This window comes from Panthera onca, chromosome D4, assembly GCF_046562875.1.
Source record: "Panthera onca isolate mPanOnc1 chromosome D4, mPanOnc1 haplotype 2, whole genome shotgun sequence".
Taxonomy (NCBI): Eukaryota; Metazoa; Chordata; class Mammalia; order Carnivora; family Felidae; genus Panthera; species Panthera onca.
In genome coordinates this window covers 13177429-13189677 of record NC_138351.1, presented here as the reverse complement: position 1 = coordinate 13189677, position 12249 = coordinate 13177429, and the positions used below count along the sequence as shown (strand labels likewise).

At 40.0% G+C, this 12249-nt stretch overlaps 1 protein-coding gene across 6 annotated transcripts in view; it reads right to left on the bottom strand.

The window, feature by feature from the left end:
* CFAP95 (cilia and flagella associated protein 95) overlaps nucleotides 1-3679 on the bottom strand; it is a 78599-nt gene extending 74920 nt beyond the window's left edge. The window contains exon 1 of one of the 6 annotated variants that reach the window (XM_078436035.2): nucleotides 3429-3679. In XM_078436035.2, the coding sequence (XP_078292161.1) occupies nucleotides 3429-3595 (167 nt within the window). In that variant the 5' untranslated portion in view covers nucleotides 3596-3679. The other 5 variants (XM_078436036.2, XM_060610095.3, XM_078436033.2 and 2 more) reach the window with 5 other exon arrangements.
* Between the last annotated feature and the right edge of the window lie 8570 nt (nucleotides 3680-12249).

Sequence of the window (12249 nt, the reverse complement as noted above, 5' to 3'; positions counted from 1 at the left end):
TACTTTGGAAGCCTAGAGGTACAGTAACTTAACTGATCAAATACTCAGTCGAGAGGCCATCCAAATGGTATATCATAGATAGTAAGTATTCATCAATTAAAGTCCTTCATAAAAGATTAAAATTTAATAAAAGTTTTAATATATAACAAGTTAATAGAAAGCAAACAATTATGACTGGAATGCATAAAAAGATAATGGTTGATTAGATTATGCATTTGGAAGTTGATACAATTTGAACTTTACACAGTTTTGTTTTTTTTTAAGACAGATCTTGGTGACTAGTTGGCTACAGAAGGAAAATAGGGATGCCAGCGGCACAGCCCAGACAGAGAAATGTAAATGTTTCTCACATTTTATGATCAGTTCTCATTATTTGAGGATGCTATGTTTCATAAAGTTGTCACAAATAATCAGCAAATAGTGAACCATTGCTCCTAGGGGAAATAAAGGAGTAGGTTCCTGTGAGCCTCTGGTCACATTTTCATCAACCAATCAATATATAACCTGGTTTTATGTATGTTTCTGTTTAAATATACTTTATTTAATATATTTTGCTGACTCATTAACATTGAACTCACTGCCAACTGCACTACAACTCATGACTGAATGAAGTTTATTTAACACATATTTTCTGCATCCTGCACATCACAGCCTTTTTGCACTTAAGAACACTAGACAGCACTTCAGTAATATGGGGGCCATATTAACAATGAAATCACCCATAAAAAGCACAAAAATGCTCAATAGACCGTGGTGGGGAAAAAAACCCACTTGTTTACAGTCGATAGCTGAAATAAGAATGCAGAATGTCCACTTTGTCTGATCTCACCTGGGACCATTGAGGGAGTGCGGGAGAGGGGAGGAAGAGTGACTCAAAAATTTTGTCTCTCTGTGCATGTCCATAAATGACCATGAAAATGCCTTTAGTATTGATTTGGGGTTATAAATAAATTTTAGCAAGCTGGAAAATTCACAAATACAGAATCTGCAAATAATGAGGATCCACTATACTTACCCACTGTAGAGAATTATTTCTATTTCCCTATGATGTTGCTTCTGACTATTCCATTGCACTTGCCTTTTTTCTTTTGTGCACCTATGGAACTCCTATTCTTCCTTCTAAACCCTGCTCAGGAACCACCCTCCCGCCCCCACCTCCCCCACGCCACACACACACACACACAAACCTCCGCTTCCTGTTACATTTGCCTCTTATACTCATCTCTATTTAGCACAAATCAATTACACTGAATTTATTGGTATTCTTCTTAACTGATCTATGAAATTCATTGAGGTCCATGACCATGTCCTAATACATGTATATAAGCTTTACTGTGCTTATGATGTGCCAGGCCATATGTTAAAAAGTGCTTCACATACAATATTGTGTTTAATCTTACAATAATCCTATCATCCCCATTTTACAGTGCTAGAAACAGAGGCCCAGAGCAATCATGTCACTTGCCATATCACATGTTGCAGAAATGGTATTGAAACTTAGAGTCCAAGTGTTTAACTATTATATTATCTTAAAAAGTTAGTATTAGCTGCCATGTAGTACTGACCACTTACTATGTCCAGGCATGGTGTTAAATGCTTTTGCCAAATTAACTCATTGAATCTACTTTACCTCTGTGTCTCGAACACATAGCAAAGTGCGTGACACATGAATGTTTCTTGAATTGAATTTATTTCCTTCTGCTCCCAAATGTTCTTTCTAAAACCAACAGCATGAGAACTCTACGTTTTCAGTAGTGACCAGATGACATCCATGTCGCACCACACTTCTCCCCCACCAAACTCCTCATCTCCTTCTCATTTATGTTCTTCTGTAGTTCTGCTATTGATATCTATGATGTCCACAAGTCATGGTAGTGTATAAGAGAGAAGCAGTTCTTCTTTGTCTTTAACAAAGTTCTTTCTCTTTAACAATCATTTCTAATAGTGATTTATATTATGACCTCATCTTCACGGAGTAACAAAATCACGCAAGAGCTAAGTGTTTTACTTGAGGTCTGTGAGGTAAGCCCAGTATGAAGCTAAGAGAGGATTTTCTATTTCCCTATATAGCGTTGGGTTCCAAATCTATCCAGCTTCTAACATTGAGTTCAAAATAGGCAGAGAGTCAGTTTTAGGGATAAGAAGTCAAATTAGGGGAGTGGACTTATAGAAAAGTGGGTAGGCTGTAGAAAGTTTGCACGACACAAACTGCAGGGCTCACATACATTACAGGAATGAATGGGATCAAGGAGGGCTTAGCCTTAGGGCTAGAGTCAAGTCAAATCAGTCATCTTTGTTCAAAGACAAGTATAAGGGAGACAATCTTTTCCCTTGTCTCCACCCTCTGCCTCAGAATATCCCAAATACTCTGAAAGTAATTATTGTCAATAATACAGGAAAATGACCCAAAAGACAAAGTTCTAAATGCCCTAATGTCTAATTTTTTCCCAGTTGTCATGGTTTTGCTATTAGTCACTGCAATATTTAATAAAGCAAGAGAATCTCTAGGTGAATTTGAATTCCCAAACCCAAAGCAGATGAAGTAAATCAAATGCCTCCTGGAGTCAGGTGAGAACCTCTATGAGTGAAATTCCCAGAGAAGGAACTCCCATCTTATACGGTAGACAGTGCTCAGTTCCAGTAACTGCAAGAAGGAATAAATCCTCTGCTGCCAGGCCCTTCAACTTTTCAAGAGAAGACACAATCTTGAAGGTTTATGTACTATTTCTTAATTTTAAATGTGGGCAATTAATTAAAAAAAATAAATACAGTGCATGCAAAAAAAACAAAAACAAAAACAAAAACAAAAACTATGTCCATTGGCCTTAGCCACTGGGAGATGCCAGTTTGTAATCTCTGGCCAGTAGAGTCTTAGTGGCCTAGGGAATATCTAGGGACCTCTTTCAAATCACCCCGTATGCTTCACTGCCCCCAAGAAATGGCAGCCCTGGAGGCCATCCTCTGGACAGCCATCTCCCTCCTGCTGTCCCCTGGTGTCCTAATGGACCCTTCCTTTTATAAGTAGTTATCTCAGAAACGTGATTTCCAGGCCTCCGCAAACAGCCTCACCTCCATCCTCCGTGTGGGCAATCTACGACCTCTGGTAGACAGGAGCTGGCTGCAGCAGGTCTCAGTGTGTCTGGGGAGCTGCTTTTGGAGGCTTTCCTATCTCCTCCTGCTGCCCCAACTCCCAATGCCCTCCTCCCATCCCCACTTCGAAGATCTGTTTCCCTTTCTTTGGTCTCCCTTGTCACCTCTCCCAGTTTTTTCACCTGTCTCATCTTTTCCTTTCTCTTCTCTTCTTTTTCCCCCTTTTATTCTCTTCTCTGTTTATTCCAGCCTCTCCACCCTTGCCCTCTATTGCTGTCCTTTCCTCTCCTCCCCCATCCCTTCGCCCAGCGACCGGGGACTGCAGAGAGCTCGCTCACCAAGAATACACCAACACGGGCTTCGAGTACTTCTTGTGATGGGAGCGGAGGGTCAGGGAGCCCTTGCGCTCCAGCAAGTCCGTGGGTCCGAGCTCAAACCCGTATTGCCTACTGCTGCAATAGTCCTGGCAGAAGCTGTCAGAACTCTCCATGGATGACCTCCACATTCAGACCTAGGAGGATTTCTTTCTGCACCTATCATGCTCCCCAAGCCAGCAGCACGGACCAAGATTCGGCGTCTCTCATCTCCTGGGCAACCTGGGGCGGGGTCAATGGAGAGGGCGGGGCCATTGGAGGGGCGGATCCCTTAAACCTAACAGCCCTGGTTTCCCAGAGAGTGTGGGTTACTGATTAGAAAGAAACTACATTTCCCGGAACGCAATGAGGAGCGAACCGGCTACAGAGGGGTTGGGAGGCACGTCCTCGGCATTCTGGGATCTGGAGTTTCGCCCGCCCACCAGCCTATTTCTCAGAGTGGCCGGTGGAGTTAAGGGGGATCCGTGGGTCAGTTAGGGGCTAAGGGGACTTGAGCCCAGAGCAGGTCTGCTCCTGCTGTACTTGCAGAAGTTCTTTTTTACCATCCATCATCTGTTGCCAGCACACCTTCAACTTACAAACATGTAAAGTTTAACCAAAAGGGAGCAAGGGAACCCACCCCTCAAACTCTAAAATATGTCATTTATATTCAGATTTTCTGAGAAGAAGGAGGAGCGGAATCATTCAGCAAATCAGCTAAAAAGTCTGAGGATGAAAAGGCCCTGACTGATTCCAGTTTGAGCTACTCTCTCAACCTAGAAAACAGGAGTTTCTTCTTCTGGGGGGCCAGGTGGGGGGAATAGGGTATGGGACCGAGGAGAGGGTTGGGTGGACACAAGAATCTGAAGTCCCTCCAGGCTGTAACACTGAAAGATCCAACCTTTAGGTACAGCTTAGGACTCTGGGGCATTCAGCTCCCCAAGACCTGCCAGTTCTCATTTTAACATTTGATATTTTATGACAACACAAATTCATCACGTTATTGTGTTGTTTATATGCGACAAGGATTCAAAATGATTACCTATGGCATTGCTTTCAAAAAATGACTGAATAGCTGTCTTGCAGAAGGAAGGTGCTTATTTCATCTTTGGCTTTCCAAGAGAGATATATTTAACGCATTAGAAGGCTTCTCCCCAACTCAGGTGAGCACCATAAGAGCATTAGTGGACTTAATCACCGCCATCCCTTGGACCTGGCATATGCTTAGTACATAGCATCATTTCAGAGTATTGAGTGAACAAATGAACGACTATTATGTTAATCCTTTAGATTAACCTGGGCTTCAGGTTAATTTCAGAAGGGACTCACTTTAAGAAGACCACACGTACACAAAAATTCAAACTTAAAAACAAATTAAGAGATATTTCACAATACAAATAGATTCTATAGTTTGCAAAAAGATTTACTATAGCACTCCTGTAAATAGTGAAGTGCTCTTCTGGATCAGTTTTCACAAATTTGATTACACACAACTACTAAGTGCTTCTCTGTGGCCTGTGGTGCCCTGTGTGGGCGCCTGTGGTATGCTAAGGCCTCTATTTTACTGACAGCCACAGTTAAGTCACGTTATTTAAAACCAAATAAATAGTCCACTGTCACCAGCTAAGTGCTAGTAGAGTACTGAGTGCTGTTTTAGCCCTTTTCTTCTTGAAGGAATGAAAAGAAAAATAGAAATTAACTTTAAAAGGGTAAATAAAAATCCATGTTAAACTCAATTCTGCCCAAAGCACAGCATATTGCTGTCAGTCCAAAAAATATTGCCATCATTACTATCATGTTTTTTTTTTTTAATTTTACTTCACCTATGCTTAAAGTATATTTATTTTGCATATGCTTAAAGTGATGGCAACATAATATATTTGCAACCAAGATGTCAGGTCTCTGTAGCCAATCTGTGTCAGAGACAGAGTTGTCCAGAAGCAAGTCCTTTCTGTGGTACATGGTTACTACACAGATTTAAAAGTGTTTCAGTACACTGAGTAGCAGTGTATTAAGAAAACTAAACAAATAGAGCTTATTATTTTAGAGCTCCTTAAACCAAGCTGACAGGCTAGTTGCTTTTTTGTTCTGTTCTTTCCCCTTTACACCAACTTTACCAGCTTTACTGTCTTCTGTGACTGGTAAACACTTTCCAACATCTTTGTGTGGGGATACATGAGATTGACTCTCTAATATCCTCAAGTTCAGATTCACTCCTTTCTCTTTGGATACACCAGTACATTCTGTGGAATTTTTGCTTTCCTGATTCCTTATTGATGAAATAAGAATAGAATAATATTTATTGCAGAGGGGTTTTATTACGGAAGATAATATATTGAAAGCAGGTGGAACAGTGCCTAACGGATGCCCAGTGCTCAATTAAATTTCAACTCTTACTGCTATTACTACCTCCGGACTTTGTCATTATCTCTTGGGAAAAGTACCCTAAAATGTGCTTGTTGTTTGCGTGGAGTTTCCTAAGTATCTTTTGTGTTTTTCAAGCTTTGTCTGTTTATAAGGTCTTTTTAATGAATATCTTTTTATTATATTTTAATGTGAAATGTAACAGTCTGAATCAGAAAAATGTTGGCAAGATATTTTGGACATGTTGCCAATGATAATGATGGTTTTATATTCATATGAAATCTTTTCTCTTCAAGACCATTAATAAGCTTTATGCTTTTTAAATGTGAATTGCTGATCCTCAATAGACTTGAGTTATTTGTGTTTTCCTCAAACTTCATCAAACCAATGAAGTGTGGGGATTAAAGCAATGTCTTCTCTTTATATTAATTTCTTGCGCCATAATATCCCTGGGGTAAGAAAATTATAGCTCAGGTGGCTGATACAGGACTTTTCTGTAGGAAAGTGCGACCAGACCAACTCGGGAAGTGGGAATCCCACCATGTGAGCCTACTCTAATAGATTTATCAGCCTTATCAGATCATTTAAGAAGTTGCCAAGAAGATCTGACCAGAACAGCAAACCTAAAATAGGTGTTTATCAGCAAGATGTAAACGGCCACAGAGGCAAACCTATTCATCTCCTTTCTCTTCCTGTCTTAACAATCATCTGATCGATTCCAGACAAGCCCCTGCCCAGTACCTTTCAAAGTCACTTTCAGCATGTTCTCCCCCCAGCATTAAACCTTCTTCTACCAGATGTCATGCAATTAAGCTGAGGGAAAAAAAACAATTCTCTAAGAAAATTAGCTTCTACTAACTCCATGTTTAATCATTTAAATCTATTTTAAAAACTTGCATTTAAACTGTTTAACACTCAGAAGTTTAAGATTAAGTATTTGTGTCCTAATCAAGGATTGATGGCATAGTATTTTTTTAATTCTCTAGGAATAGGGAGCTCCTGTCACCCACTCTGTGCACATCTTGAGGTTCACTTTATAATATTTGATATAAAAAGTTAGAGTCCACTTGCTATGTCAAAACGAGTGAGATGTCTGGTCCTCCCCACTGCCTCCATGCTCCCTCGTCCGTCTTTCTCTCCTTCCTCCTCCTTCTCCTTTTCCTTTGTCCAGGTCTCTTCCCTTTATCCCTTCCGGTTCCATGCTCTACTCCTTCTCTTCTTCTTCCCTCCCCTTCTTTCTCTCTCTCCTCCTTCCCTCTCCCTGTTTCCTCCTTCTCTTCCTCCTTTGAGAAGTAATATGGATTTCAGAGTCAGAATCTATTGCTGAGCAACCAAGAGAATCTGGTACAACTCAGTTATGTGAAAAAATATGAAATAAAAATAATAAGATACAGATACCAGGGCCAAAATTTATATGAATAAGCTCATGTTTAATGACCCAGGAACTCTCAAAAGAATCAACTACAGCAAAAGCTTCAATCTTCTTTCCTTTCCTTTAAGTATTCATAACTAGCAATGATCTTTTTAAGAATGAATTTAACTTTGAGTATGATTTCTCTGTGCTTCTAATTTGGGTTGCAAACCTATTAGACATTGACTTGCTCTCAAATTATTATTATTAACTAGTATATTGATTAAGTGCTGTCATACAACAGGCATTATTTCTAGAACTCCTACCATGCGCACAGGGGATTAATTTATTAAATATTCAATGTATAGTATTCTATAATTCAGCATTTCTCTTATTTTGATAGCCAATAAGTGAGATTCTTTGGCAGAATTGTCCATAACTATAATGATAAAATTTTAATGTCCTGGATTAGTAACGACATGCTCTAACATAAATGTAGATTAGGGATTTCTTTAACATCCTACAGACTGAATATCTTTAATTATTCAAAGACCAGATATCCATTTTCACAACTTATCTAAACCCATGGTTTTCTTCCTTTTCTCTCCTGTGCTGCTTTGGTTTCTTGGCACCTTTACTGTTTATTGGCAACAATAATGAGACCATTTGGCTACCAGTTAACCGTTCTTATGAAAGGAGTGGTACTTGAAATTAAGTTCAATATCATCGTGGCTTTCTTTGTTCCTCATGCTCTTTAATCTGGATAAAGGAACATCCTCACCCAGAGAAGAGGCTTAGAGAAAAGAAACTGGATTTGGGCTCCCTTTGCTCCTGATGGTGGTGGACATTTTCCCACGTCCCCACAACACCCACCCCCAGCTGCATGGTGAGCAGGCTGGTGAGAAACCTACTGAAAGTCTTCCCCCAGGGGACCAGGTATGTTCAGGATGTTTCTGGTTGTGGAGTACACCAAACACACAGCTGAGGATGTCACAGTCTGAGGTAAAGGTTGGGAGCTCAGGGAAGAAGCTGGAGAACTGCCTGAACCTTGAAGGACTTTCTGAGTGTTGCACGATTTTGAGTTTCTGGTGTTCTGCTGGCATATATGTCAGACTTGTGGTGCTATTTCCTCTGTTAACTAAATCTCTTTCTGTAGCATCGTGTTTAGGTTGCTTTAAACTAGGGAGGCTGAGGCTATTTCTTTCTTTTTAAAGATATTTATTTATTTTGAGAGAGAGCGAGAGAGAGAGAACATGCACACAAGCGGGGGAGGGGCAGGGAAAGGAAGAGAGAGAATGCCAAGCAGGCTCTGTGCTGTCAGTGCAGAGCCTGATGTGAGGCTTGATCCCACAAACTGTGATATCATGACCCCAGCCACGATCAAGAACGGGGTGCTTAACTGACTGAGCCACGCAGGTACCTCAAAGGTCATTTTCTAAAGGGCCAGGAGGGAACTAAAAGCAAGTGCAATAACATTAAAAAATAATAATAAAGGAAGGAGACTGAGAGTAAGGATTATCTTTTTTTTTTTTAATTTTTTTTTTTAACATTTATTTATTTTTGAGACAGAGAGAGACAGAGCACGAACGGGGGAGGGTCAGAGAGAGAGGGAGACACAGAATCGGAAACAAGCTCCAGGCTCTGAGCTGTCAGCACAGAACCCGACGCGGGGCTTGAACTCACGGACCGTGAGATCATGACCTGAGCCGAAGTCAGACCCTTAACCGACTGAGCCACCCAGGCGGCCCGAGAGTAAGGATTTTCAAGACCAGAAGAGCATTTACTCTTTTGGCACCCATTTTATGACCAATTAGTACAGTTGACACTTAAACAACTCAGGTTTGAACTGCACACGTCCACTTCGGTGAGGAATTTTTTCAATTAATATATTGGAAAAGTTTGTGGAGATTTGTGACAATGTGAAAAAACTCGCAAACTGTGTAGCCTAGAAATATCCCCCCCACCAAATTAAGAAAACAGTAGTATGTCCGAATGCATAAAACATAGGTAGATGCTAGTCTCTTTTATCATTTACTGCCACAAAATATATACGAACCTGCTACAGAAAAGTTGAAATATATCAAAGTTTGTGGACACACAGAGCATTCATGGCACCATTTGCAGTTGAAAGAAATGTAAACAAATGTGAGAATGCTATATTAAGTCATAACTGCAGAAAACAAACTACATACTGCACTATAGCAATAATTTGGTAGCCACCTCCCGTTGCTACTGCAGTGAGTTCAAGTGTTGGGAGCATCCTCCTGAAATGCCCTGTGACGCTAATCATCTCTGCTTGAGCAGTGTGGCTCTCCAGTAAACTGCATCACAGTAAAAAGCAATCTCTCATGGTTCTCAAATATTTTTCATTGAGTTTAGTGCAACATCATAAACCTTGAATAACACCAGGGGACCCATAGGAAATGCCACTAGTGATGCTGGAAATGTTCCCAAGAAGTCATGACGTTACATGAGAAAGATGATTTACTTGCTATGTCTACAGATTGAGGTCTGCATCTGGGGTTGCCCACCATTTCAAGATAAATTAACCCAGCATAAGGGTGCAATGTTTAAAAAAAAAAGGAGATTTCTGAAGCTGCCATTGCAGCTATGCCAGCAGGCACGAAAACCTTGCACTTTCTTTGAAATACTTTTTTATGTCATATCGAAAATGCAGCTTTTATATGGGTGCAGGATTGCTATATGAAAGCCACACCTGTCAACTCTAATATGATTCATGAAAAAGCAAAGTCACTCTATGACAAGTTAGAACAAAAGGAAAGTGAAGAAACTAAAGCTGGAAAATTTAATACCAGCAAAGGATGGTTTGATAATTTTAAAAAGGTTTGGCTTTAGGGGCATCTGGCTAGCTCAGTTGGTGGAGCATGGGACTCTTGATTTGGGGGTTTTAAGTTCAAGTCCCACCTTGGGTATAGAGATTACTTCAAAAATAAAATCTTTAAAATAAAAGGTTTGGATTTAAAAAATGTCAAGGTACCAGGAAAGGAAGCTTCTGCCAACCAAGAGGCCACAAACAAGTTCCCAGACACCATAAAGAAAATCATTGAGGAGGAAGCAGATCTGCTTAAACAGATTTCTAATGCAGAAGAAAGTGCCCTATTCTGGGGGAAAAATGGACAAATGTACTAGTAAGGAAGAGAAGCTAGCACCAGGATTTAAGGCTGGACAGGAGAGGCTGACTCTACAGTTTTCTGTAAATGCAGTCGGGTTTATGATCAGGACTGTCCTAATCTATAAGGCTGCTAACCCCTGAGCCTTGAAGAGAAAATATAAACACCAGCTTCCAGTCTTTTGGTTGTACAAAAAGAAGGCCCAGACAACAAGAACCCTTTTTTCTAAATAAGTTCCATTGTGATGCTTTGTCCCTGAAGTCAGGAAGTACCTTACCAGTAAGGGACTGCCTTTTAAAGTTCTTTTGATACTGGACAATGCCCTTGGCGACCCAGAATCCCAGGAGTTCAACACTGAAGGTGTCAAAGTGGTTTACCTGCCCTCAAACACATCGTCTCTAATTCACTCTAGATCAGGGTATCCAAAGGACCTTTAAGTCTCATTACATACAGTACTCTATAGGAAGAGGAGTCAATGCTATGAAACAGGACCCCAAGAACATCAAGAAAGTCTGGAAAGTCTACACCATTGAAAATGCCATTATTGTTACAAGAAAATGCCATGTAAGACATCAAGCCCTAAACAATAAATTCCTGCTGGAGAAAACTGTCCAGATGTTATTCATGTCTTCACAGGATTCATGACAGAGGCAATCAAGGGGGTCTAACCCTAACCCCCTCCCCATTGTCTAAGGGTCAACTGTAATTGCGTTAGTGTAAATTAGGTGTGGAGCTTTTCCAGGTAACACTAATAATTTCTAGTTAAAGTTTCCCTAATTATAGGGACTCAGCTAGTACAGTTTTGATGACAAATGACAGAAAACCAAATCAAACTAGTTAGGACAGAAAGAGGAATTTATGTACTCACGCAACTGGAAACTCCAGGGGCAATTCTGGTTTCAAGCACATCTGAATCCTAGGGGTTGATGATATCTCAGAATGTTTTTTCACTATTTCTTGGTTCTGTTTTCCCTCTTGGGTTAGCTCATTCTCAGGCAAGCTTTCCCCAAATGGCCACCAACTTACATTGCTCCCCCACTCTCTTACAACATAAAGTGCTTCCCTTTCCTCCAGCTCTAACAGAAGTCTTAAATGCTTATTGGCTTGACTTGACTCATGTGATTGTTCTGAAATCACCAGGGCAAGGCCCAGGGTTGATGTAATATACTCCCCAGCTTCATCTGTGTCATAGGCTCCCCTCCAGGGGGAGGTCTGCCCTCTCTGACTAATCTACACTGAAAGTACGGGATTGGACTAAAGGGAAAAACAGATCGCTATTCCCAAATTAATGGGAAAGCATGCCTGGTAGGCAAAAACAACAGATACCCACTGTAGACAGTAATAATAAGAGATCCCATCCATATATCACTTTATTAAATATTTTTGCATACACTCTCTTACTTGGCCCTTGAAAAATTATGTGGGATGCATATTGTCATTTCTATTTCTAAGATGAATAAACTGAATTACACATCTATTTAGAGGCAAAGCCAGTCTTATATTCTTATCTTTAGACTCCAAGGAATGTTCTCATTATTATTCTTCTACAGACACTATACATATATTATGTATATATATATATATATATGTATATATATATATATATATATATATATATATATATATATTTTTTTTTTTTTTTCCTTCTGTTTGCAGGATCCTGGTCTCTAGTAGGATTACAGGATTATGTCCTTGGCTAGGCTTTACCTCTGTAATTTTTGTCTCCTGTGGATATGTCATGACTTTTCTACTTAAGGCATTAAGTTGTTTGTATGTTGGTTTAGCAGTATGTTTCCAAAATTCTTCCCTTGTTAATTTCCTCTGAAATTATACAATTCCATAGTCCTAAAGCTTTCATAAAATACAGTCAAATAGTTTGGGTCTCTCATCCCTTTGCCTGTCACTTGGGATCAAATTTCATTCTTGTCCTGAAGAACATCTGGCTCATATTTTACCTTTC